Source organism: Hylobates moloch, unplaced genomic scaffold (assembly GCF_009828535.3).
Source record: "Hylobates moloch isolate HMO894 unplaced genomic scaffold, HMol_V3 SCAFFOLD_5, whole genome shotgun sequence".
NCBI classification, from domain to species: Eukaryota; Metazoa; Chordata; class Mammalia; order Primates; family Hylobatidae; genus Hylobates; species Hylobates moloch.
Genome location: NW_026652280.1, coordinates 94,830,953 through 94,854,969, shown reverse-complemented (window position 1 = coordinate 94,854,969; position 24,017 = coordinate 94,830,953). Strand labels below are relative to the sequence as shown.

Genomic DNA, 24,017 nt, shown 5'->3' with positions numbered 1-24,017 from the left:
CAAATTGAGGACTATTTGCACTGGGTCAGGCACTGTGGATACAAATGGTGACAAAACCACGCATGATCTGTGTCCTGATGGAACTCACAGTCCAGTGACGGAAGAGAGGAATTAATAAAATAATCACAGTAAAGACAAAATTGAAAACTGCTGTAAAGGCAAGAGGTGTTGTACTATGAGCACAAAACATGGGCATCAGATATGGCCTGGAGAAACAGTGAAAACTTCGCCCAGGAAGGGACACTTGAGCTTATCCCAGAAGAATGAATGGGCATTGTGTGAATGAGTGAAGCTGTGTATTGGAGGTAGTGAGGGTAAGGAGGTGGAGGTAATTTCAAGCTGAAAGTCCTATGGCTAATGTGTAGATGAAATGAAATGAAATGTGCCAAACCTCAGAAAGCACTGGAGAAACACTAGCGAAATTTATCTTCTCAAATGGTTGCTGTATCTGCCTACAGAGTTTCTACACAGGGACTCTGAAATTCTTCATGGGTAGCAGTCAATTTCAACCCCACAAGAGGATGTAGCTGGGGAGCTGGAAGACCAGGTTTATCTGCAAAGGCTGGCTCAGAACAGAGCAGCTGTGGCCTCTTTGATAAGTAGGGAATAGAGGAAGTGGTTTTGTCTCAGGCCTAAAAACCATTTGCCATCTCACACAGCCCCTGTTAGTAAGTCACCTCCCCTTCAGTGTTTACCAAAGTTTCTGAGGCCCTGCACCTACAGTTCTGTGGAAACCACGACCTTGTCCTCCTCAGTTAAAAGCCCAGTCTTTTTATCCCTTTCCTCCAAGTGGCACTATGGGTGACACAGAGAATTTCTACTCTCCAATTTTGGACTCAGACTCTGAATGTGGTTTCCAGGACTCCCTTTCCTCTCCTGATATGTGGGCACCAATCCAAATTCAGTTCAACAAATACTTACTAAGATCTGCTAGGCGTTGGCTCCTGCGATAGGGCACCGTGAGTGAAAAATGAATGACAAAGCTCCTTCCCTGGAGGGAGATGATCCCCAAAACCTGATTTAAGTCCTCAATTTCCTCTCTCTAGGTTGATCAAGGCAGAACTCTCTTCTCCACCTTAACCAAGCACCTCTGCTGCCCTCTGGGTTTTTTCTGTTTTTGGTATTTGTCCTTCCTATCTCTAGCTTCTCAGTCTCCTCCCAAGGTCCCAATCATCTCTCTACATCAGCCTTTCTTTTTTTCATTGTCTGTCTTATACCCTCAATCCCTTGGTCTCTTGTGTCCACTCAGGGCCTGGATTTTCAGATAGCACAGGGCTTTTATCATGTGGACTGTCTCCTTTGCTGTTTCATCTGTTTACTTCATTTTTGTTGCTCTCAAAAACCAAAACAAAGTAAAACACAAAATAGATGCATTATAAAATAATATCTATTGTGTCCTGCTGAAATGGAGCCTGTAGTCTCATTTCTTAGGCACTTACAAGGTAAAATTTATGAACTATACTTTATTAATGGACATTTACAAATGCCTGACATTTGTAATGGACATTTACAAGATGACTTGTAGAGGGGATAAGATATCTTATTGCAGACGTGACACCTAGCTTCTGGAACAAGGTTAGTGGCATTTGCCACTAGTGAGCATCATTTTCATGTTCAAATGAATAATGAAGTAATCAAAAAACTTTTTTTTGAGGAACTGAGACACTCAGACACAAAACACAAAATTAGGCACTCAGACACAAAACAACTTATTAGCCAGTTGGAGAGAGAGCTAAGAAATACCATATCTATATAATTATCAGAGAATGTGATAAAAAGCTACTACTCTGTACTTGTGTGCCAAATGCTGTAAAAGTATAAATAGAGGGCTATATATTTAGCTTTGGACGGGAGGTTTTGGAAGGCCACACAAAAGGGATATTCAGTCTGATGCTTGATGTATGAAAAAGCCAGAGACAGAAGGGAGAGAAGGGCATCCCAGACAGAGGACACAACATGGGCAAAGGCATGGGAGGATTTGGTGGGTGTGTGGGCCCATGATAATTCTGTGTGACTGGAGCCTAGGGGGCAGGCAGGAGACAGCCTGGAAGGTCTGATGGGTCAGATTGCTAAGGAGTGTGGTTCCCCAGGAAGAACATTTTAGTATGGAAGTGAAGTGATAAGATCCTCATTTTAGAAAGATTGCTCTTTATGTAATAGCAACCCAGGTAACACGTGATAAAGCAATGATCTGAGGGAGTGAGCATGTAGAGGGAAGGTGTGTTAGAGAATTAGGCCAATTAAGGGCACATGCCTGAGAGGAGCCATATAGAGAAGTTGGAACTGACAGGACCTATTCTCTGACTAGATGTAGAGGGGATCTGGGGTGACAGGGAGAATGAAGGAGCCAAGGATGAAAAAGTTTTCTGGCCTTGGGTAGCTGCTGATTGGTGAAGCAGTGAAGAATAGCAGTTCTGCACCCAGCCCCTGGAGTTGAATCCTAGCTTTTCTATTTACTAGGATGAGCTGTTGTGATTCAGCCTTAAAGACTTCACCTTTGTGTGACTCAGTTTCCTACTTTGTAAAAGAGAGGATGGTTGTATCTTCTTCAGAAGGCAGATGAGTTTTAATGTTTCTTATGGGCTTTAAATGAGTAAATGTAAAACAGGACAGGGTATAGTACATAGTAGGCACTGGATAAATGTTAATTATTTTGATTATGGTGGATCATTAGCATAAAACAGAAAAACAGGAAGAAAAACAGAAGGAAAGCAAGTTGGGAGGTCAGAGACAGACCTGTGAGTTCGATTTTGGACACACTAAACTTGAGGTGACTTCTGACATCTATGCAGAGATGACCCATAAACTATTGGAAATACAAGTTGTAAATGAAAGAGTTGAGATTATGAGCATTTAAAAATTCTCTGATGAATAATTTATGTAATTATTTGCCTACAATAAGACCTTATAAGAAAAATATTTCTCATTTGCAAGGATTTGGCCATTTTCCAGTCTCAGAATTGATCCATCCCAAACCCAGAGACTTGTACAGGGCTGTTGAGAACTGTCTGGGCAATCAGCCAGCAACAGTTAATAATTATCATCCATTCCTTTATGAATTCCCAAAGTCTGCAAGTCTCTAGAGAATGTATTAGTCATTACTTTCCTCCCTCAGGTCAGAATTCAGGACTTTTTTAATGGTCCTTTGTCAAAATGTATTAACACTTTCATATGTTTTGAAAAATTACTGGACTCCTCACACTTGGATGGGGGCTTATTTAAGTCTAAACACGCACAGCTGTTTTTTTTTAACCACTAAATTGTTCAGCACAATTCCCCAAATTCTTAACTCTTCTTTTGTTTCTGTTATTTTTGTGATTTTTAGTAGTGGAAATTTACAGTTTCTCTCATTTTATATTAACTCATCAGAGTGTTTATGACCTGAAACCTCTGCCTGTCCAAAATGCATAGAGAGAGCTCTATCCAACCTTCTTTAATTAAACGGGCATTTTCAACAGAAAAGTTGAGTGGGTATCCAGATAGCAATGGAATTAATATATTAATATATTTACTTTGAGCTGCTTTTAGTACCTTAAAATATTAGTATATGCAAATATTCATTCAGTAGATATTTGTGGTCCACCTATTATGTGTCAAGCAAAGTGCCAGGTGTGTGTACACCTAAGGCCAAGTGCCAGGTAGGGGGAATACACAGGAGGTAAAAAGGGGCCACGTGGCAGAGTACAAGTGCATGGCCCTTGGTGACAAGAAGTCTTGAGTTCAAATACTGTCTTCCCAGCTTTCCAGCTTTGCCAAGGTATTCCTATGTCAGCCTTAGTGTTAACTGGAAGAATTAATTTCTACTTTACAGGGCTGTCATGAGTATTGACAACAATGTATGAAGCTGCTAGTTTAGCAGTTGGTATACAAAATAAGCCCTCAACGATTATTACAGGCTCCCTACCTTCAAGGAGCTCTCCATTATTATTATTTATTATTATTATTATTTAGGTATATCCCCTGTTCTCTCAGTCTAACTGGGGAGGCAGATATAGCATCAGGTAAGTAGACTGTGGCATAATAATGGGGGGAATAAACATTGCATATAACAAAATATATCTGAATAAGGAGGAATGAGAGTTAAAAGTTTGATATACAACATTAATTTTGAATAATACTAGCAGCATTTCTGTTGTAAGAAGCTTATTTCGTGAATTTGGATTAGCATCTTCTGAAGATTTCAGGCCTAGAAGAACAGCTTATAAAAAATTTCCCGAACTTTGCCATGCACAGGCACATTCCTGTATGAGCAACACCTCATTTAATCCCCACATCAACCCTACAGGGTAGGCACTATTATTATCCCCATTTTACAGATGGACAACCTGAGGTACAGCGAGGTTAAAGTAACTTGCCTAAGGTCACATGACTAAGAAACCAGGATTCAGACCCAGGCCCTCTACTGTCAGAGCCCACATTTATGACCACTCATTATACTTCCTCTTATTGTCTTTGTTCTTCAAACCCCCCCTTTTTTTTTTTTGAGATGGAGTCTCACTCTCTCACCCAGGCTGGAGTGCAGTGGCGTGATCTCAGCTCACTGCAACCTCCACCTCCCAGGTTCAAGTGATTCTCTTGCCTCAGCTTCCTGAGTAGCTGGGACTACAGGCACGTGCCACCATGCCCGGCTAATTTTTTTTGTATTTTTAGTAGAGACGCAGTTTCACAACGTTGGCCAGGCTGGTCTCGAACTCCTTGTGATTCACCCACCTTGGCCTCCCAAAATTCTAGGATTACAGGCATGAGCCACTGTGCCTGGCCTTCAAGCTTCATTTTACAATCAGTAGAGACTGTCATTAATTATTGAGAAAATTTATACAAATCAAGGGAAATTCAGAGAAAAGTCAAACAGAAGAAAAATAATGAGTCTGGAAGAAAATATAGCCCAGCCATTCCTTCTCTCCAGGCAGGACCTAAGAAGTGCTCTCTGTGGACACGGCCCAAACCAGGCAGGCTCCTTCCTGCCTGTGCCCGGTTTCCAAGCTGGTCCAACCAGGCTATTCCCCTCATAGCCTGTGTAGTTTAGAGTGTTCTATAGATTTTTTAAATCATATTTTAAACGAGCTTCACTTTCTTCTTCTAAGAATCATGAGCTGCAACATTCCTCATTTTCTCAGTTGAGTCCCTCAGTAAAGCCCAAGGTGTCTGCAGGCAGAAGGACTGTCCTGACCTACTAGAACTTTCCACCAGAGGGCTCTGTCTCTGAGATTTCCATTTTGATGCACATTTTTAAAAACTGGCACACTTTGGTCTGATACAAGAGCTTGTTCCATGATGCTTTGATTTTATAGACCTCTTGGTCACAGTCTAGTTCATCTGGAATGTTGTGTAGGGGAAAATAAGATCACATGCATTTTACAGAAGGAAAATCTAAGAACTAAGCCCTAGAGAGAAGGGTGAACAGATAACGTGTTCGTGAATCAGGAGATTCATAGGAGAGAAACAGTGAGAGGAGAGACAAGAGCAGGGTGTCCTGAGTCCAAAGGCCACCTTCATAATTCCTGGGCTCTGGCTTCATCCCAGGTTTGCTCTTCTAGAAGACCTAACAGATCTAACCTGCTTCTGATTTTTATTTTTGACAATATGCCCAGGGGCATTAGGACACTAGGAATTTTACTTGAGTGAGCATATTAGAAAGAGGAAGAGGGCAAATTAGAGAATAAAGATGTTCGGGAATGAGTCTTCAATGCATCCACAGAGTGAGGAGTGGTTTTATTTTAGGATAAACGCAACCTGTTCAGTGTCACTTTGGAACTCCTCCATCCTTTACGACCAAGCCTCTTTCCTCCTTCCTGCACGTCTCTTCTTGGGGTGCTGCCTTTCACCTCCTTACAACTGGTTTGGTGCTTCAGCTGACCTCTTAGTTGGTCTGCCTAACTCTGAAAGTCTTCTCCCTCCAAAGTGCCTTTACACTAGGAACAGCCTCTGATGTATACATCTTGATATTATTTTATTTTATATTTTTATTTTTTTGAGACACGGTCTCACTCTGTTGCCCAGGCTGGAGTGCAGTGGCAGGATCTCAGCTCACTGCAACCTCCACTTCCCAGGTTCAAGCGATTCTCCCACCTCAGCCTCCCAAGTAGCTGGGATTACAGGTGTGCACCACTATGTCTGGCTGATTTTTTTGTATTTTAAGTACAGATGGGGTTTCACCATGCTGGCCAGGCTCCTCTCGAATTCCTGACCTCAAGTGATCCGCCCACCTTGGCCTCCCAAAGTGCTGGGATTACAGGCATAAGCCACTGTGCCCAGCTGCATCCTGGTATTTAATGCTTGCCAGAATTTGATTGTACCATGCTTATTGGCTTCTATCTTTTTTTTTTTTTTTTTTTCCACCACACCTGGCAATTTTTGTATTTTAGTAGAGTGGGTTTCACCATGTTGGCCAGATAATCTCGAATCCTGACCTCAGGTGATCCCCCTGGGATTACAGGCGTGAGCCACCACCCCCAGCCAGCTTCTGTTTATCTGTAATTCCCACATGTACAATGTAGTGAAGAAAACAAATAATTAGCTATGCTGTAAGGCTGAATGAGATGAGTTTTAGTGATAGAAGGACCAAAGAGGAAAAAACAGCAGTGTGAAAAGATCCCTGATTAATTTTGACTCCTGATACCAGGGAAAGCTTTACAGAAGAGGTACCTTTTGAGGTGGGCATTGAAGGACGTGTAAATGGACATGGGGTGAGGGCACACATCCGGCTGGGGCACTCTGCCACACGTAGGCAAGGGACTGTGAGCATGCATGGTGCATCTGGAGAGGTGCTCTGAATACACCCCACTGACCCAGGCCCCTGCTCATTTTTCATGTTTCTCTCGCTTGGAGGCCCTCTGTCTTCCTCATTCTCTATCCAAATTTCATCCATCCTTCAAGGCCCAGCTTCATCCCTGCCCCCTCATAAGGTGTTTTTTGACTGTTCATGCCATTACTTGCAGCTGCAGTTCAGCGTTAACTGTAGTGTCTGTGTGGAATTGTCTCCTGAGCTACACAAGGGCAGACATTATGTACATTTTCTACTTTGGGGCCTTGCAGTTCCTAACATAGTGCTAATGGTAGTTAGTGCTAGATGAGTCTATGGATTCATTTACTGGGACTGATGTCTTTATCTGCCTAAATGCAGCCCGTTGCTGTCCAGCCTAGGACTATTCGTTGGGACTTAGGAATTAGCCAATTATATTTGCTAACACATGAGGGAAACACTTCCTCAAATGATCGTATGAATGTCCTGCTCAGTTGTGAATGATTCTTCCTCACTGCGGAGAGTTAATGGCTGTGTAAGCTGGCTGGTGGTCTGTTTGTGGGGCATGCCAGGGTGGGGGCACTCTGCCTCAGCTTAAACTCTGTAGTTCTCTGAGCCTTTGGAACTGGGATGAACCCAGTTTCATCATCTGCACCATCATCTCCCAAGTTCCTTCTGGAGAATGACTCTGCTTCTTGCAAGGTCTTCTATTTTGATGGTTGGATTATACCCAGTTCCCCAGAAGTGTGAGAAATAGAAGCTGGTCAATTCCTTTTGGAGAGCGGGAATACTGGGCATGGCTGCTGCCTCTGCTGAGGCTGCTTGGAGTGATACAGAAGGAAATCTTGGCCAGAAAGAAAATCCTATGGGGCTTCTGAAGTAGCACTCCAAGAAAAGTGTCCCAGCAGTCTCTAGACCCTGCAGAAAGAACATTTTCCAACACTCCATTTGGAGAATGTGTCTACGTGGCTGAGAGCCACAACTCTGACAGAGACCCACACAGCACTGTCGTCTGTGTTTGGAATTATTAAGCCTGTTGTGCCCTGCACAAAGATTCTCAGACAAAGGGATGAGTGCGCTTATATGCAGCCCACATTCTGCTATACAAGCCATGCACTCAGGGGAAGGGCTGCATCTGCCTCAAGCGAAGGGTACCTTTTCCTAATTTGCTCAAGATGCGTGGTGGAGGCCACGCACTAGGGATCTTCACACATACTGACTGTGAGCAGAGCATCTTGGCTGGTGTGCCATGGCCTATTACAGGTGTGCAAAATATTGATCCCCTTCTCCCACAGTTACTGGGCAGGGTTGTTACCTCCAGTCACAAGAGGCCTCTAGTCATATGCAGATTCCAGAAGTGAGCAATCTTGATTGTTTATCCCAGTGTGCCATAAAAATATTGTTTTCTACATGTGCTATGATGGGACGAAGTTTGGGAAAACTCTACTAGGTAACCTGCTTTGTCAGTCATTCACAAAGGAGTCATTTCAGGAAGGGTATGCATCCGTTTGTCCATTTAGGCACAAGCTATGCCCAGCAGAAGGTTTCCTGCTTTGCTTACAGGCTGAGATGTGGCAGTTTGCAATCTCCCAGTAACAGCTGGGCAGAGAAGATCTGGATCCAGGGAAGCTGCTGGTATTGGTGGTTGTAACTCAGTTTCCAGAGGGAGAATTCAGCCCAGCAGCCTAGATCACAATTTCATAGCTTGAAGTTGCAGGAGGTTTACTGTCCTGTGTGCTGGCTTTCCCCATCTGTGTAGGAGAGAAGCATGTGAGAAAATGTTAACTGAGAGGTGCTGCTGGGGAACTCCAGTCCTGCAAGTTCCCAGAGGAGTTAAGCAAATGGCACAGGGGGATACCTTAGATTTGCCTCGTGCTGGGGAAATCTGGGGTAGCAGGGCCTTGTTCTTTGCTGAGTCCCTTGTGTCTGCTCCAGCTACGCCCCCATTTGGGAGGCCCTGAGCAATTAACTTCTTAGCCCAGAAAAGAGCAATGGGAGGGAATGGGGGTGGGGGCATATTTGGAACGGATTTTGATTATAAGCTTGAGGCGACATTCAGGTTCAAGCTACCTGCATTCCTTGTTCCTAGTTGAGCCCTAGTTTTTTTGTATCCCAATAACTCCACTTTCACCTATGCATAGTGGGGACTCACTGCTCGCATCTCCTGTGCTCTAGGCATTTAGAGGGTTGCAAACAATCTTCCCATTGGCTTGAGGAGTCTTAGGTTTTCAATTAAATACTGACCCAATAATTGTCATCTGACTTGTCTTTAAGGATTTATCTTGAGATGTCACAATCCAGGATTCCATGATTAATCCCTCAAATTTTATCTCCTTCTAAGTTAGGTTACTCTTGCTCCTCCAACTCTCCTTGAGATCCCGGCACAAATATGCTGGGCACCCTGACCCTCACTTCTTGCCTGTCCTTCTCCTTTTCTTCTCCTCTTCTTTCCTCATTCTTCCCCTTCTTCTTTCCCTCCTTCCCTCTCCTGATCACTGAGAAAGTAAAGGTCCCTCTATCTGGTTGTCCAGTCCATTTGGCTTATCTTTTCAAGCAAACTGCCCTGTGCTTCAAGTCCTCCTTAAAAGGAAGTAGCACCGCCCTGCTCGTCGAGCTCATAGATATCCTCCCTATTGCCTTATAGGATCACTCTTAATTCGTACTCAGTTTACTTTCCGCTTGGTAGCTCAGCTATTAAACAGGAATACTTAGAAAACATGGTTCTTTAAGCAACCCTAAAGCTGTCCTGACTGTAGCAGCAGTGAGGACCTTCAGATAGTGACAATCCCTCCTTAGAGCCCCAAAAGTTAAAGTCCTGTCAGAGGGCTTTGCATATGTCAGAGAAAGCCATAAGGCACAGGCATAAGGCACAAGGCACTTGACACTACAAATGGTTGTGCAGGCTGCGTGTGGTAAAAGAGCAGCTGAGGGAGCAAATGAACTGAAATTCAGCTTCTGCTCCATTGCACCCATCTGGGCATCTGGCATGGGCCTGCGTCTGCTCAGAGGGAAGCACCTGTTTTCTCATTTTCACAACGTGAGCTAGCAGTGGCCCCAGGTATTATATGGGATGGAGTTCCCATACCGTAGTCCAGAGGCACAGGGACTTCTGCATTTGAAAGGTGGGATCAGCATCCCAAGTAGGATAACTCGTGGGTGGCCATTGACCTGGGGAGTGGGACTGTGTGTGTGGGTGGAAGTACGTATAGACCAAAAACCTAGGCAGTGGGTCCTGAGAACTACAAGGAGTCCCAGGGGAAACAGCTAGCCCCTGGTTGGATGGACTGAGTACACCAGAATGGCTGGAAGAGATAGGAAAGCAAGGATAAAAAGCCAGAAAGGGGTTACCTTATCAATGAACTGCACTTCAGAATAAACTGTGTTCACTGGCTCTTCCTTGGAGGGAAGCACCTGTAAAACATGCATCTTCCCCTCAGTGAGGGAGCCCAGGCCCAATCTTACAAGTCCCCTTTCCTAATTCTGCCTCTACCCACCATCCTTCCCTGGTCCCATGTTTACTAGGTGGCCTCCCCCTTGGCCTCAGTTCTGGCTCCATCCGACTCTGGAGAGGCTTAGGATCAGGAAGGGATAAGGTGGGGGGTGAATGAGTAGCAGTTGGGCAGGGTCTCAGGGGTGAAAAACCTCAGAGGCCAAGAGGAGGGATCCCATGGTTCAGGATGAGTCCTGCTCAGTCAGGATTTTAGCTTTCCATGGTCTCTATGGATCCAGCTGCCCTATCAGTCCAAGCATAACGCTAGACTGACCAGGCGGGCCTCAGTCTCCCCCTTGATTCCTTGCAGACTTTAAGGAGGCAGGCTGGTGGGGACACAGGAGAAGGTGATCCAGGGTGGAGGGGAGGGAGGGGCAGGCAGGTAAAGGGCGGGTGGGAGGAGGGGTGTGGAACAGTGACTCTGAGTCTGAGGAAAGCAAGCCGCTGCTGCTAGGCCAGGAGGGGCATTCAAGGGAACTTGTCTGTCAGTTCTGTTGCCTCAGAGCCCCCTTAGCAACCTGTTCACCACGTTGGTAGTCACATAGCAGCCCTCACCTCACTCCAAGAGCTCCTCTGTTGTGTGGCCCTTCTAGGGGGCGCCTTGCTCCTAGTCATGGCTCATCTAATCTGGAGCCAGGCCCACTGTGGGATGCTCAGGGCCTCAGCCCATGGAGGCTGCCATGGGGTGACAATGGGTCGCGTTCCTGTCCTCATAGAAAGATCCATGGCATCACTTCCCTGACATAGTATTTCCTGGTTGGAACCTCTGGACTCTTGGCCATGGCTGCTTTCTAGACAACAACAAGCGGAGGGCAATGGCTGCCCATGACTCCCTGTCATGGAGATGGTGGCACAGGGGTGTCCATGAATTGCATCAGCTCACCTTGGACTGCAGGATTTCATCATAGATTCTGGACTCTGCTGGCTGGGTGTTCCTTGAAGCCGTGATATATGTGTATATGGTTTTCTTTGAGGCAGCATCTGTCTCACAAATAAATATAGACCCACAGTCTGTGAAAGGTGGTTTTTTTAGAGATGATCTATTCCAATGTTCTCTTTTTTAAGATGAAGAAAGGAAGCTGCCAGGGGATAAATGGCTGCCATCCTTTGAAATAGGTGCTTGGATCCTCAGAATGTCTCAGAAGTCACTTGGCTGAGGCCTCACCCAAGGTCAGTGGGAATTCTCTTCTACTCTAGAGTCCAGATTAGGCCAAAGACAATTTCCCCAACCCCTCCCTGTGTGGCCAGTCAAATGTAGCTCTTCTACCCAGGATCTCCCTTCGTGTCTCTGACACTTACCACTGACTGTCTTGCATGGCTAGTTGACTTTCCATGTCATGGTCTTAGTTTTTTAACTTGATTGATTCTTTCTAGTTATACACTGTTTTACATTCTTTTGGTGCAGACCTTGCTGTAACCATCTCAATGTTAAGCACATAGTAGATGTTTCACGAACATTTATTGCTTGTTTGATTGATTCACAGTCTGTTTTCGTTTGTTTGTTTTTGAGACAAGTTCTCACTCTGTCACCCACGTCGGAGTGCAGTGGTGCACCACCTCAGGGCTCACCGCAACCTCTATCTTCCAGACTCAAGTGATCCTCCCACCTCAGCCTTCTGAGTAGCTGGGACCACAAGTATGTGCCACCATACCCAGCAAATTTTTTGTAGTTTTGGTAGAGACAGGGTTTCACCATGTTGCCCTGGCTGGTCTCGAACTCCTGAGCTCAGCCGATCCACATGCCTTGATCTCCCAAAGTGCTGGGATTACAGGCATGAGCCACAACACCCTGCCAATTCACACAGTTAATAAACATTTATTAAGCTCCTTCTATGTGCCAGGCTCTGTGTGAGGCCCCAGAGAAGAAAAGACAGTAGATAAGTCTTTCCTTTTAAGAATGTATAGGCTAGAAGAGACATTCACTTCAGTGTACTCCTTTGCTTTGGTACTAACACAGAACATTTTAGAGTCAAGGTGCAAAAAGATGGCCAGAATTTTGGGCCTTCATAATACAGGGCACCAACATACCTGCAAATAACAGGTCTGAGCTGAGCAGTATTACAGGGCTCCAACATTCAGAGTTTAGTCCTATCATGTATTTGGTGAGTATGAGACAAACTGAGTGCTCTCTCTTGTCTCATTTATAGATGCAAAGAATAGCCCTTTTCTCTTCCCAAGAGGCAGTGAGGGATTGAAGACGATATCTCTTTGAGGGACCTTGCAGATCACCTGTGGCTCAAGCAGGCTGTGCCTTCTCCCCATTGTGAGGCCATTTGAGTATGGCACATGTCACAAATCCCCTTCCCCCTAGAATGCCCCCTCCTTACCATGCCCCAGGCCCATCAGTTATCAGTATACTAGTTAACATTTATCAAGTATTTACTAGGTACTGGGAATTGGGCCAAGTATTTTGTATTTCTAATTCCATTTAATCTACTTAATACGTATATGCAGCACACCTTATTACTGTGAATATTTTACAACTAAGAAAATGAAAGCTTACAATGATAAAATAACTGGTAGCTGATAAATGGTCAGGCTGGGACTTTCACCCCCAGACTGACTGCAAATCACGTGCTTAGTCTCAACCATTCTGTTGTGAACTCCCCATCCCTCCCAATTATTATTCAAGGAACTTTGTGGCTGAGAACTTACAAGGGTTCTTAGTGAAGGTGTTTAAGCAGGAACCTGAGGAATCAGACCCAAAGGAGAGTCAGGAACATGGAAGCAGAAGTTCCATATTTTTTATTGTGATTGATGGGAAAAGGAAGTTCTTGGGCAGACATGGGATTTGGGTGAATAGGAGGGTATAATGATTCCTTCAGGGTCTAAGATCAGGTTTTCTGAATTGAGAATGGCACAACTACAGAATGATCCAGAGGGATTCAGAGGGACCTAGTGACAACCATGGAGTACAGGATTAGTATATGTTTCTCAATGACTCTCCAATAGTCATTATCAAAATACAATGAAATTGGAAGTGACCCTGGAGATCCTCTAGTCCAAACATTTCACATGTGAGGGCCCTGAGCTGGAGAGGTGAACACACTTGTACAATGAAGCACAGCTTGTTCATGTAGGTACTAAGCTCAAACCCATGTTCTGGGCCCACCAGATACTGGTGATCTCAGGAATGGATTCTGAAGACCATTCAGGGTAATGTCATACCATCCTCAGAGCCATCATTCTGGGAGGTGGTGGGGTGGAGATTGGAAGAAGGCAGATTCTCTGGAACAATGGACCTTTCGGCCAAACCTTGGATAAATGGCTTCAATTCCAGGAGGAGAGAAGGCGAGTTTCTACATTTTACCTTCTGGGAAAATCCTACCTTGTCTTCTCTTGAACAAATGGAACAAAAACACTGAAGACAGAATGAGAACAAGCAGAAAGAACATAGCCAGCACGCTCAGCAACCCGGTGTGGTGAGTACGGAAGCCCATTGCGATGTCTGAAAATAGAAGATGCAGTGAGTCTTGATTCTCAGGAAATAGGCCCAAGAGGCTGGGCAGGTTTGCCCACAGTCAGGGGCATTATGAAAATTGGGTGCCCTCCAAAGGAGTGCCAAAGCTCCTAGGGAAACTAAACTTTCTGCTATTAAAAGCCAGGATGAGAAATTGAATCAGAGAGTTGATCAGGGGCTGCCATAGAACACCCAGAAATGTCTAGTATCTCTCAGAAGAAGGATTTGGCCTCTTTCCCAGTAGGCTTCTGGGAGGTGATGCCCTCAGTGACCAGGCCAAAGATAAAGGAAGCACATCTCCCTAGAGAATGTGGCCCACATTCAGACCTTGCAGCTCCTCAGAGTGATCTCTGAGACTCACCAGGAGAGATGGGCAGAGCTGGTTACCTGCACAGAGCTGCCGGGCAGAGATGGAGTCAGAATTGTTGCTGACAGGGTTCTGGGCTGTACACATGTAAGTCAGCTCTTGGTCCTCAGGAGTCTGGAAGATTTGAAGGACATTACCCTCTTCTCCCAGGGGACTCCAATTGTATGTCACATTCTTTTCTTCTTTCTCTACAGAGCATGTCAGTGTGACATTACAGGTGCTGTTCACAGATGCCATTAAACTCTGTGTAATTTTTGGTTTCCCCAGCCGACCTATGAGGGGCAAACACATGAGGCAATGGTGAGCTGGAGCTGGCTTGTACTGGTTTGTGGGAGCCAATTGTTAAATTCTCAGAAATTTGCAAGCCATCATTAAAAATTAAATTATAAAAACTTAATTAAATAAATTATGTTAAAAATAAAGGTAATACATACTCAAAACTCATCACTTTCTAATCCTTTTTTTTTTTTTTACATTTTCCTACTGTCTATGCTCTTGAGGTTATCTACGTCTATTGTATCTGTCCTTTGTTAACAGAGTATCTGTCTTTCCAACTCTGCATGTCTTAAAATCAGCCATGGTAGGAGTATTTACCCCACAGAAATTTGCAATTGCTATAAGCTAGGACTTGATTTGCTGTTTTGATGATTGTTGCTCTAGACTTAAGATAGCAATGGAGGAATGCAGATTAAACTTAAAATTGTATAATATCTGTAGCCATTACATTGTGAATAGCACAAAGAATAGGAAGTATTCTTCTGGTGTTTGGAAACCATTATCCAATTCAGCAAAGAAGTCGCTCGTGTCACTGATAAACAAATGAAGCTCCATTATATATGTCTTTGTTGAATCACTTTTTTCTTATTATTTAACTGAAATGAAAATATCAACCAATGTTCGTGTTGGAACTATACTCATACATCAATTACAACTTTAAGCTGATTAGGGATATAAATGCTTAGCAAAAATCAATGAAAGCATTCTGCGAGAATAATTGGAATGTATCCTCTAGTGCCCTCTCAGCAAAATAAATTCTATATAGAATTTACAATAAAGACTATTATATATTTTATTATCATTAGTGAAACTGTGTGCTACACATCCTTCAAGTCAATAAAACTTGTACTAAACATAAATTATATATATATGAATACACACACCCAATTAAGAGCTAACTGAACATTTATCAGTACACAAGTACAAGAAATAATTTTTTTTTTTTTTTGAGACGGAGTCTTGCTCTGTCACCCAGGCTGGAGTGCAGTGGCATGATCTCGGCTCACTGCAAGCTCCGCCTCCTGGGTTCAAGCCATTCTCCTGCCTCAGCCTCCTGAGGAGTAGCTGGGACTACAGGTGCCTGCCACCACGCCTGGCTGATTTTGTTTTTGTATTTTTAGTAGAGATGGGGTTTCACCGTGACCTTGTGATCCACCTGCCTTGGCCTCCCAAAGTGCTAGGATGACAGGTATGAGCCACCGCACCCAGCTGAAATAATCTTTAAAATTTTTTTTCATTCTGTTTTCTGGTGTATGTATATTTTCTTTATTTTTTTTTAAACTATCCATGGTGGAAAGCTATGATTTCTTTAAAAGTTCATTAAAAATGTCTCTACTTAAGCAATCAAAAAGTAAACTATAAAAGTTGAAGGCTAGTAAAGGGTTACTAAAGAACAGTAGTATTTCAATTCAAGTGATAGCTAGGACTGGAGCTGGCATGGAGAAGCGTTAAGGTCTTTTCTTTTACCAGGAATAAGAAAATGACCACATTTGGAGTTAATAAGTTCAGCGCCCTCTCAGCAAAGTTGCTGTGGTGGGGTTTGTTTCTTCCACTGTAGCTATGTGAGGAAGGGAATAGAGGAGTCAGAAGCAACTGGTGCACAACTTTCTAATTAATGTGGAGTCTAGAAAGGCAATAAATTCAGAAGTGTAGACACAAGATATAAGAACCATTATCTTGTGCTTGTGAAGGAACACAACATGAACAGTAAGAAGCTGTAAAAATGTTTGATTCCAAGCTAGCCAGAAATTCTGGTCCTAACAATCTTTTAGAGGAATCTATTCCATATTAGAATTAGTGATGACTTGGAATAAACCCAAAACAAGTTTGGGCTACAGACCTGGATTAACTATAATAGTGATTGATACAATATCAATTAGTAGAAAGTGAACCAAATTTTGTGTGTGTGCGTGTGTGTTTCTTTAGAAATTTGATTTACAAAAATGCCTAGGGAGTGCTTGGTGTTTACCAATTTTTAGAAAGTTTTTTTGGGGTAGGTGTTGAGGTAGGGGACAGTGGTGAAGAAGAGGACCCCATCTCACTTTTCTCAGCAGGAACAGAGGTGTTACCTGCACAATGATGCCGGGAAGAGAAAGTCAGAGTCATGGCTGACAGATCTTCATCCTCTCAAGCCAAGAGTGTGGAAGCCACTGGAGACCTGGTTCAGAATCCAGGCTCTACTGGTCTCTAGCTATGGAATAATGGAGAAGGTATACAGATTCATGGAGCTTCAGCTCCCTTATTTATAACATGAGGATAAAAATTTTTCCCTAAATACGATTGTTGTGAGGATTAAATGAGATTTGGAAGATAAAGATTATTCTAATTACCTATTTACTTATCTATCATCTATCTGTCTGTCTATGCTGGTATGCCCATTAATTATCTATGGAAGACACAGAATAAGCTGGCTACAGCCACTGCCTCTGAGAAGAGAGAGTTACATCTCATTGTATTATCTTTTGCTCTTTTTGTGCACACAGTGCTTAAATATGTATAATCTATATATTTTTAAAATAGATAGTAGAATGCCAAGCACATAAATAGTGTTCAATAAATGTTAGTTTCCTTCTCTTTATTTTTCCAGCTAACTACCCATGAGGTACAGATTTTATTGTATATACAGTACAGCTTTCTCTCAGATATTACTGTACTGTGTCCTAATTGCAGGTGGTAGAAGACTTTCTGAAGATTGGGTAGGCAAAATTAAACATATAAAGGGATAAAAATAAATATCTTAAAATTGAATGCCATCTTTATTTTCTCAGCTAAAGTTCTTGAATGAGTTAAATATTTTCTAAAAGGTTGACATTTGGGTATGGTTCTTTGACTACATTATTCAAGCCTAGCTCAGAGTCTTCTTCATCTAGGAAGTCCTTCATAATGAGATTTTTTTAAGGGATAAGGATTAAAAAATTAGTGATTACTAGTTATTGAGCATTTACTTTAAGGCAGGCACTATACTAGGAGCTCAACTACCATTATCTCATTTAATACCATCGATTACAATCTACATTCTATAAGTGAGGAAACTTTGGGCCAGAGAGGTTAAACAACTTGCCCAAGATCATACAGTTGGCAAACTATGCATAATCCCAACATTAGTGTTCTTTCCACTATGCTGTCCATCTGTATAGAATCTGATTCAATCATCTTATATTAATTGAACATTCACAATTGCTAAGCACTGTGAAACCTGGGAATAATACTATTCATTCATTCTTTTTCAACAAATACTTCTGGAGCATCCACTATGTACCTCATGATGTTGGTGCTGGGAATACAGTGATAAACAATATACAAAGTCCCTGCCTTTATGGAACTTGCATTTTAGTGGGTGACCTATATACCTGAATTGCATCTGTCACAACATGGATTATTTGAGCTCCAAATTAAGAAATTCACTCATAACCACACAACTACATAGAAATTGAACAATCTGTTCCTGAATGACTCTTGGGTAAACGATGAAATTAAGGTAGAAATCAAGTTCTTTGAAACTAATGAGAACAAAGAGACAATGTACCAGAATCTCTGCAAGGCAGGCTAAAGGAGTGTTAAGAGGGAAACTTACAGCACTAAATGCTCACATCAAAAAGCTAGAAAGATCTCAAGTTAACAACCTAACATCACAACTAAAAGAACTATAGAACCAAAAACAAACAAACTCCAAAGCTAGCAGAAGATGAGAAATAACAAAGATCAGGTCTGAACTGAAGGAGACAGAGACACAAAAACCCTTCAAAAGATCAACAAATCCAGAAGTTGGCTTTTTGAAAAAATTTAAAAAAAGACTGCTAGCTAGACTAATAAAGAAGAAAAGAGAGAAGAATCAAATAAACACAATAAAAAATGATAAAGGGGTATCACCACTGACCCCAAAGCAATAGAAACAACCATCAGAGAATACTATAAATATCTCTATGCACATAAACTAGAAAATATAGAAGAAATGGATAAATTCCTGGACACATACACACTCCCAAGACTGAGCCAGGAAGAAGTTGAATTTTTTTTTTTTTTTTTTTTTTTTTTTTTGAGACGGAGTCTCGCTCTTTCACCCAGGCTGGAGTGCAGTGGCGCGATCTTGGCTCACTGCAGGCTCCGCCCCCTGGGGTTCACACCATTCTCCTGCCTCAGCCTCCCACGTAGCTGGGACTACAGGCGCCCGCCACCACGCCTGGCTGATTTTTTGTATTTTTAGTAGAGACGGGGTTTCACCGTGTTAGCCAGGATGGTCTCGATCTCCTGACCTTGTGATCCACCCGCTTGGCCTCCCAAAGTGCTGGGATTACAGGCTTGAGCCACCGCGCCCGGCCTCAGAAGTTGAATTTTTGAACAGACCAATGACAAGTTCTGAAATTGAGGCAGTAATAAATAGCCTAACAACCAAAAACAAAACAAAATAAAATCCAGGATCAGACAGATTCACAGCTGAGTTCTACCAGAGGTACAAAGAAGAGCTGGCATCATTTCTACTAAAATTATTCCAAAAATTTGAAAAGGAGGGACTCCTCCTTAACTCATTCTGAGGCCATCATCATCCTGATACCAAAATCTAGTAGAGATAAAACCAAAAAAGGAAACTTCAGGCCAATATCCTTAATGAACATTGATGCAAAAATCCTCAGTAAAATGCTGGCAAACCAAAACCAGCAGCACATCATAAAGCTTATCCACCACGATCAAGCTGGCTTCATCCCCAGGATGCAAGGTTGGTTCAACATATCCAAATCAGTAAGTGTGATTCATCACATAAATAGTACTGAAGACAAAACCCACAGATTATCTCAACCAAGGCAGAACGGGCCTTCAATAAAATTCAACATCCCTTCATGTTAAACACTCTCCATAACTTAGGTATTGAAAGAACATACCTCAAAATAATAAGAGCCACATATGACAAACGCATGCCAATATCATACTGAATGGGCAAAAGCAGGAAGCATTCCCTGTGAAAACCTGCACAAGACAAGAATGCCATCTTTCATCACTCCTATTCAACATAGTATTGGAAGTTCTGGCAAGAGCAATCAGGCAAGAGAAAGAAATAAAGGGTATTCGAATAGGGAAAGAGGAAGTCAAACTGTCTCCATTTGCAGATGACATGATCCTATATCTAGAAAACCCCATCATCTCAGGCCAATAGCTTCTTAAGCTGATAAACAACTTCAGCAATCCTCAAGGATACAAAATCAATGGGCAAAGATCACTAACATTCCTATACACCAACAACAGGCAAGCAGAGAGCCAAATCATGAATGAACTCCCATTCACAATTGCTACAAAAAGATTAATATGCCTAGAAATACAGCTAACAAGGAAAGTGAAGGACCTCTTCAAGGGGAACTACAAACCACTGCTCAAAGAAATCAGAGAGGACACAAATAAGTGGAAAAACATTCCATGCTCATGGACAGGAAGAATCAATATCGTGAAAATGGCCATACTGCCCAAAGTAATTTATAGATTCAATGCTATTCCCATTAGACTACTATTGACATTCTTCATGGAATTAGAAAAAACTACTTTAAAATTCATATGGAATGGAAAAAGAGCCTGAATAGCCAAGAGAGTCCTAAACAAAAAGAACAAAACTGGAGGCATCGCACTACCCAACTTCAAACTATACTACAAGGCCAAGATAACCAAAACAGCATGGTATTGGTACAAAAACAGACACATAGACCAATGGAACGGAATAAAGAACTCAAAAATAAGACCACACACCTGCAATTATCAGATTTTTGACAAACCTGACAAAAGCAATGGGAAAAGGATTCCCTATTTAAAAATGGTGCAGGGAGAACTGGCTAGCCACATGCAGAAAATTGAAACTGGACCACTTCCTTATACCTTAAACAAAAATTAATTCAAGGTGAATTAAAGACTTAAATGTAAAGCCCCAAAATATAAAACCCTGTAAGAAAATCTGGGCAATACCATTCAGGACATAGGCATGGGCAAAGATTTCATGATGAAAATGTCAAAAGCAATTGCAACAAAAGCAAAAATTGACAAATGGGATCCGATTAAACTAAAGAGCTTCTGCACAGCAAAAGAAACTATCATCAGAGTGAACAAACAACCTACAGAATGGGAGAAAATTTTTCCAATCTATCCATCTGACAAAAGTCTAATATCCAGAGTCCACAAGGAACTTAAACAAATGTTTAAGGAAAAAACAAACAGGAAAAAAAAACACACAACCCCGTTAAAAAGTGAGCAAAAACCATGAACAGACACTTCTCAAAAGAAGACATTCATGCAGCCAACAAACATGTGAAGAAAAGCTCAATATCACTGATCATTAGAAAAATGCAAATCAAAACCACAATAAGATACCATCTCCTGCCCGTCAGAATGGCAATTATTAATAAAGTCAAGAAACAACAGATGTGGCAAGGTTGCAGAGAAAAAGAAATGCTTTTACAGTGTTGGTGGGAGTGTAAATTAGTTCAACCATTGTGGAAGACAGTGTGGCCATTCCTCAGAAACCTAAAGGCAGAAATACCATTTGTTCCAGCAAATGCATTATTAGGTATATACCCCAAAGAATATAAATCATTCTATTATAAAGATACTTGCACATGTATGTTCATTGCAGCACTGTTCACAATAGCTAAGACATGGAATCAACCCAAATGCCCATCAATGATAGATTGGATAAAGAAAATGTGGTACATATACACCATGGAATACTATGCAGCCATAAAAAGGAACAAGATCATGTCCTTTTCAGGGACATGGATGGAGTTGGAAGCCATTACCCTCAGCAAACTAATGCAGGAACAGAAAACCAAACACCACGTGTTCTCACTTATAAGTGGGAAATGAATGATGAGATGAATGATGAGAACACATGGACACGTGGAGGGGAACAACACACACTGGGGCCTGTTGGAGAGGGGTTGGGGGAGAGAGAGGATCAGGAAGGTTAGCTAATGGATGTTGGTCTTAATACCTAGATGATGGGATGGTCTGTGCAGCAAACCACCATGGCACACATTTACCTATGTAACAAACTTTGACATCCTGCACATGTACCCCTGAACTTAAAATAAAAATTGAAGAAAAAAAAGAAAATTATTGAGATATTTTATATATTTTTTTGGTGCTAAGATTTCAAGATCTGGTATGAATTTTACACTTACAGCACATCTCAATTTGGACTCACCACATTTCAGATGCTCAAGAGCTGTATGTGTCTAGAGTCTACCATACTGAACAGGGCAGCGCCAGGTCTGTGCTTTCTCAAACTTTGGCACAGGTGGGAATAATCCAGAGATAACATTAAACACAAATTCCTGGACTTCATTCATTCACAAAGGTCAGGGGCAGGACCTGAGCATTCGCATTTTCAAAAAGCTTCCAGTTGATGCTGATACTGCCAGTCTACAGACCACACTTGGGATAGCTTGCAAAACAAAGCACGCACATCTCCCAGTGAATTGTGGCAATTATAATGATGATAACAAATAGTTATAATATTTTACCTTTCAAAAGCACTTTGCATTAACTACTAGAAATTCAAATTAAAACTAAATTGAGTTATCACTGCACACCCATCAGAATGGCCAAAATGAAAAATAATAACACCAAATGCTAGTGAGGATATAGAGAAACTGGATCACTCATACATTCCTGGTGAGAATGGGAAGTCAAAAATAGTTTGTCAGTTTCTTTTAAAGCTGTAAATGGACTTATCATAAAATTACATTCTTGAGCATTTATCCCAGAGAAATAAAAACATATTTCATGCAGAAATGTGTACACATACATTCACAGCAGCTTTATTTGTAATAGCCCCAAACTGGAAAGAACTAAAATGTTCCTCAAGAGGTGAATGGTTAAACAACCTAGTGCATCCATACCATGGAATACTATCTAGCAATAAAAAGGTATAAACTATTAGTACACACAAGAGTTTGGATGAATCTCAGTGACATTACACTCAGTGACATTACGCTAAGTGAAAAATACCCAACCTCAAAAAGATACCTCCTTCATGATTCCATCTACATAACATGTGTGAAATGACATAGTTGTAGATATGAACAAGCTAGTTGTTTTTCAGGGACTGGGTAAGGGAAAGATGGAGATGTGGCTATAAAGGGAGAGTATGAGGGAATCTTGTGATGGTTAATCTTGATTATGGTAGTGGTTACACAAAACTACCCATGTGATTAAATTGTACAGAGCTACACACATACTCACACATAAATGAATGCATGCATACTTGGTGAAACCTAAATAAGCTCTATAGATTGTGCTAATGTCAATTTCCTGTTTTTGATATTGTGCTATAGTTCTGCAAGGTGTTAACACAGGGTGAAGGGTACACAGAACCTCCCTGTATATTTATTTGTACCTTCTTTGCATCTATCATGATCTCAAAATAAAAAGTTTTTTTAAAGCACTTTGCATACACTATCTCATTTGATCCTCATGAAAACCCTGGGAAGTGAGTAGTATGATCATTGACATTATATAAAAAAGAAAACCAAGGCCCAGGGAACTAACTACTGATGGAAGATTACATAGCTAAAAACTAGCAAAGTTAGGACTGAAATAAGACTACATCCTCTTATAAGTATTGATGTATTAATATATAAGTATTTATAGATATAAAAAGATTTAGGGGACCCAATTATCAGAAATGTAGATGTGTTTCAGATAGCAAATTTGCAAAGTAAAAATAAAACACAAGCCCTCCGTCTTCCCATGACTTACGATAGACTTGCAGGTTGTAGAGCTTGGTGGTGGTGTAGGGATCAGTCTGTGTATTTATGTCTGCTTTGTAGTCTCCTGCGTCTTCCATCCTCAGATCGCTAATGACCAGATTGTAGTTCGGACCTAAGGCATGTATCCGTTCATAATAATTTCTGTGGGTCACAGTAACTATGGGTGCTGTTTCTGAGTCTCCCGGTTTTACATAAGCAACAGATGTTTTAGAAGTCCAAGCAATGACTTTAACTTGCCGTGGTTCTTGGATATTTACAGGGAAAGTAACTGACTCTCCCAGAATCCCATTCACTGTGAGGATTTCTGAGTCTTTTCCAGCTGCTTCTGGCCCTGAGAACATAAAAAGAAAACTGTAGCCATCTGACTGTTGCAGCTTTTTCAGTTCCTTGTAGCCATCTGACTGTTGCAGCTTTTTCAGTTCCTAATCTTTCTGGCCTTGGAGCTCCCTGAGGAGCTGCCACAAATGCAGTTCACCCAGTTTCTTGAGGATGCCTTTTTTTTTTTTTTTTTTTTTTTTGCATTCTACTCTAGGTGTATTTAATATGTTACGACAATTAAATTTTCTAAAGCATTCTCATTCAAAAACTAAGTTTCTCACTAGAGATCCATTTTGTTAAAAATATTTTTACCTAGACTTATAGACACTGAAAGCTAGAAGACATTTGAGAGGTGAAGGCCATAAGCCTCCATGCAGTCTAAGACATTAGGTGCACTTCTTTCCCAAGATCATATTGCCAAGTGGTGGAAGAGCTGGAACAAGAACCTGGAATACCTTGGCTGATGGACCCTTGGGTCATTGCTTTTTATTTTCCTGTGATCTCTGCAAAAAGCAAGGAACAGTTTTGTCTCTTTTCTTGGAAGATACAAGCAGAGAGTGCTTTGGAGTCTCTGGAGAAAATATTCCCTAAGTTGGTGATTTTTAGGGGTATTTTTCTGT

General features: G+C 41.8%; 1 protein-coding gene across 2 annotated transcripts in view; it reads right to left on the bottom strand.

The window, feature by feature from the left end:
* Nucleotides 1–6,431: 6,431 nt before the first annotated feature.
* Nucleotides 6,432–24,017, bottom strand: part of CD84 (CD84 molecule) — a 30,756-nt gene continuing 13,170 nt past the window's right edge. Inside the window, exons 2-8 of one of the 2 annotated variants that reach the window (XM_058439119.1) lie at nucleotides 23,069–23,410; nucleotides 14,080–14,331; nucleotides 13,561–13,680; nucleotides 12,888–12,920; nucleotides 11,116–11,213; nucleotides 10,091–10,153; nucleotides 6,432–8,493 (exon numbers count right to left, since the gene is read on the bottom strand). In XM_058439119.1, coding sequence (XP_058295102.1) covers nucleotides 8,428–8,493; nucleotides 10,091–10,153; nucleotides 11,116–11,213; nucleotides 12,888–12,920; nucleotides 13,561–13,680; nucleotides 14,080–14,331; nucleotides 23,069–23,410 — 974 coding nt within the window. In that variant the 3' untranslated portion in view covers nucleotides 6,432–8,427. The remainder of the gene's footprint in view (nucleotides 8,494–10,090; nucleotides 10,154–11,115; nucleotides 11,214–12,887; nucleotides 12,921–13,560; nucleotides 13,681–14,079; nucleotides 14,332–23,068; nucleotides 23,411–24,017) is intronic. The other variant, XM_032153975.2, reaches the window with a different exon arrangement.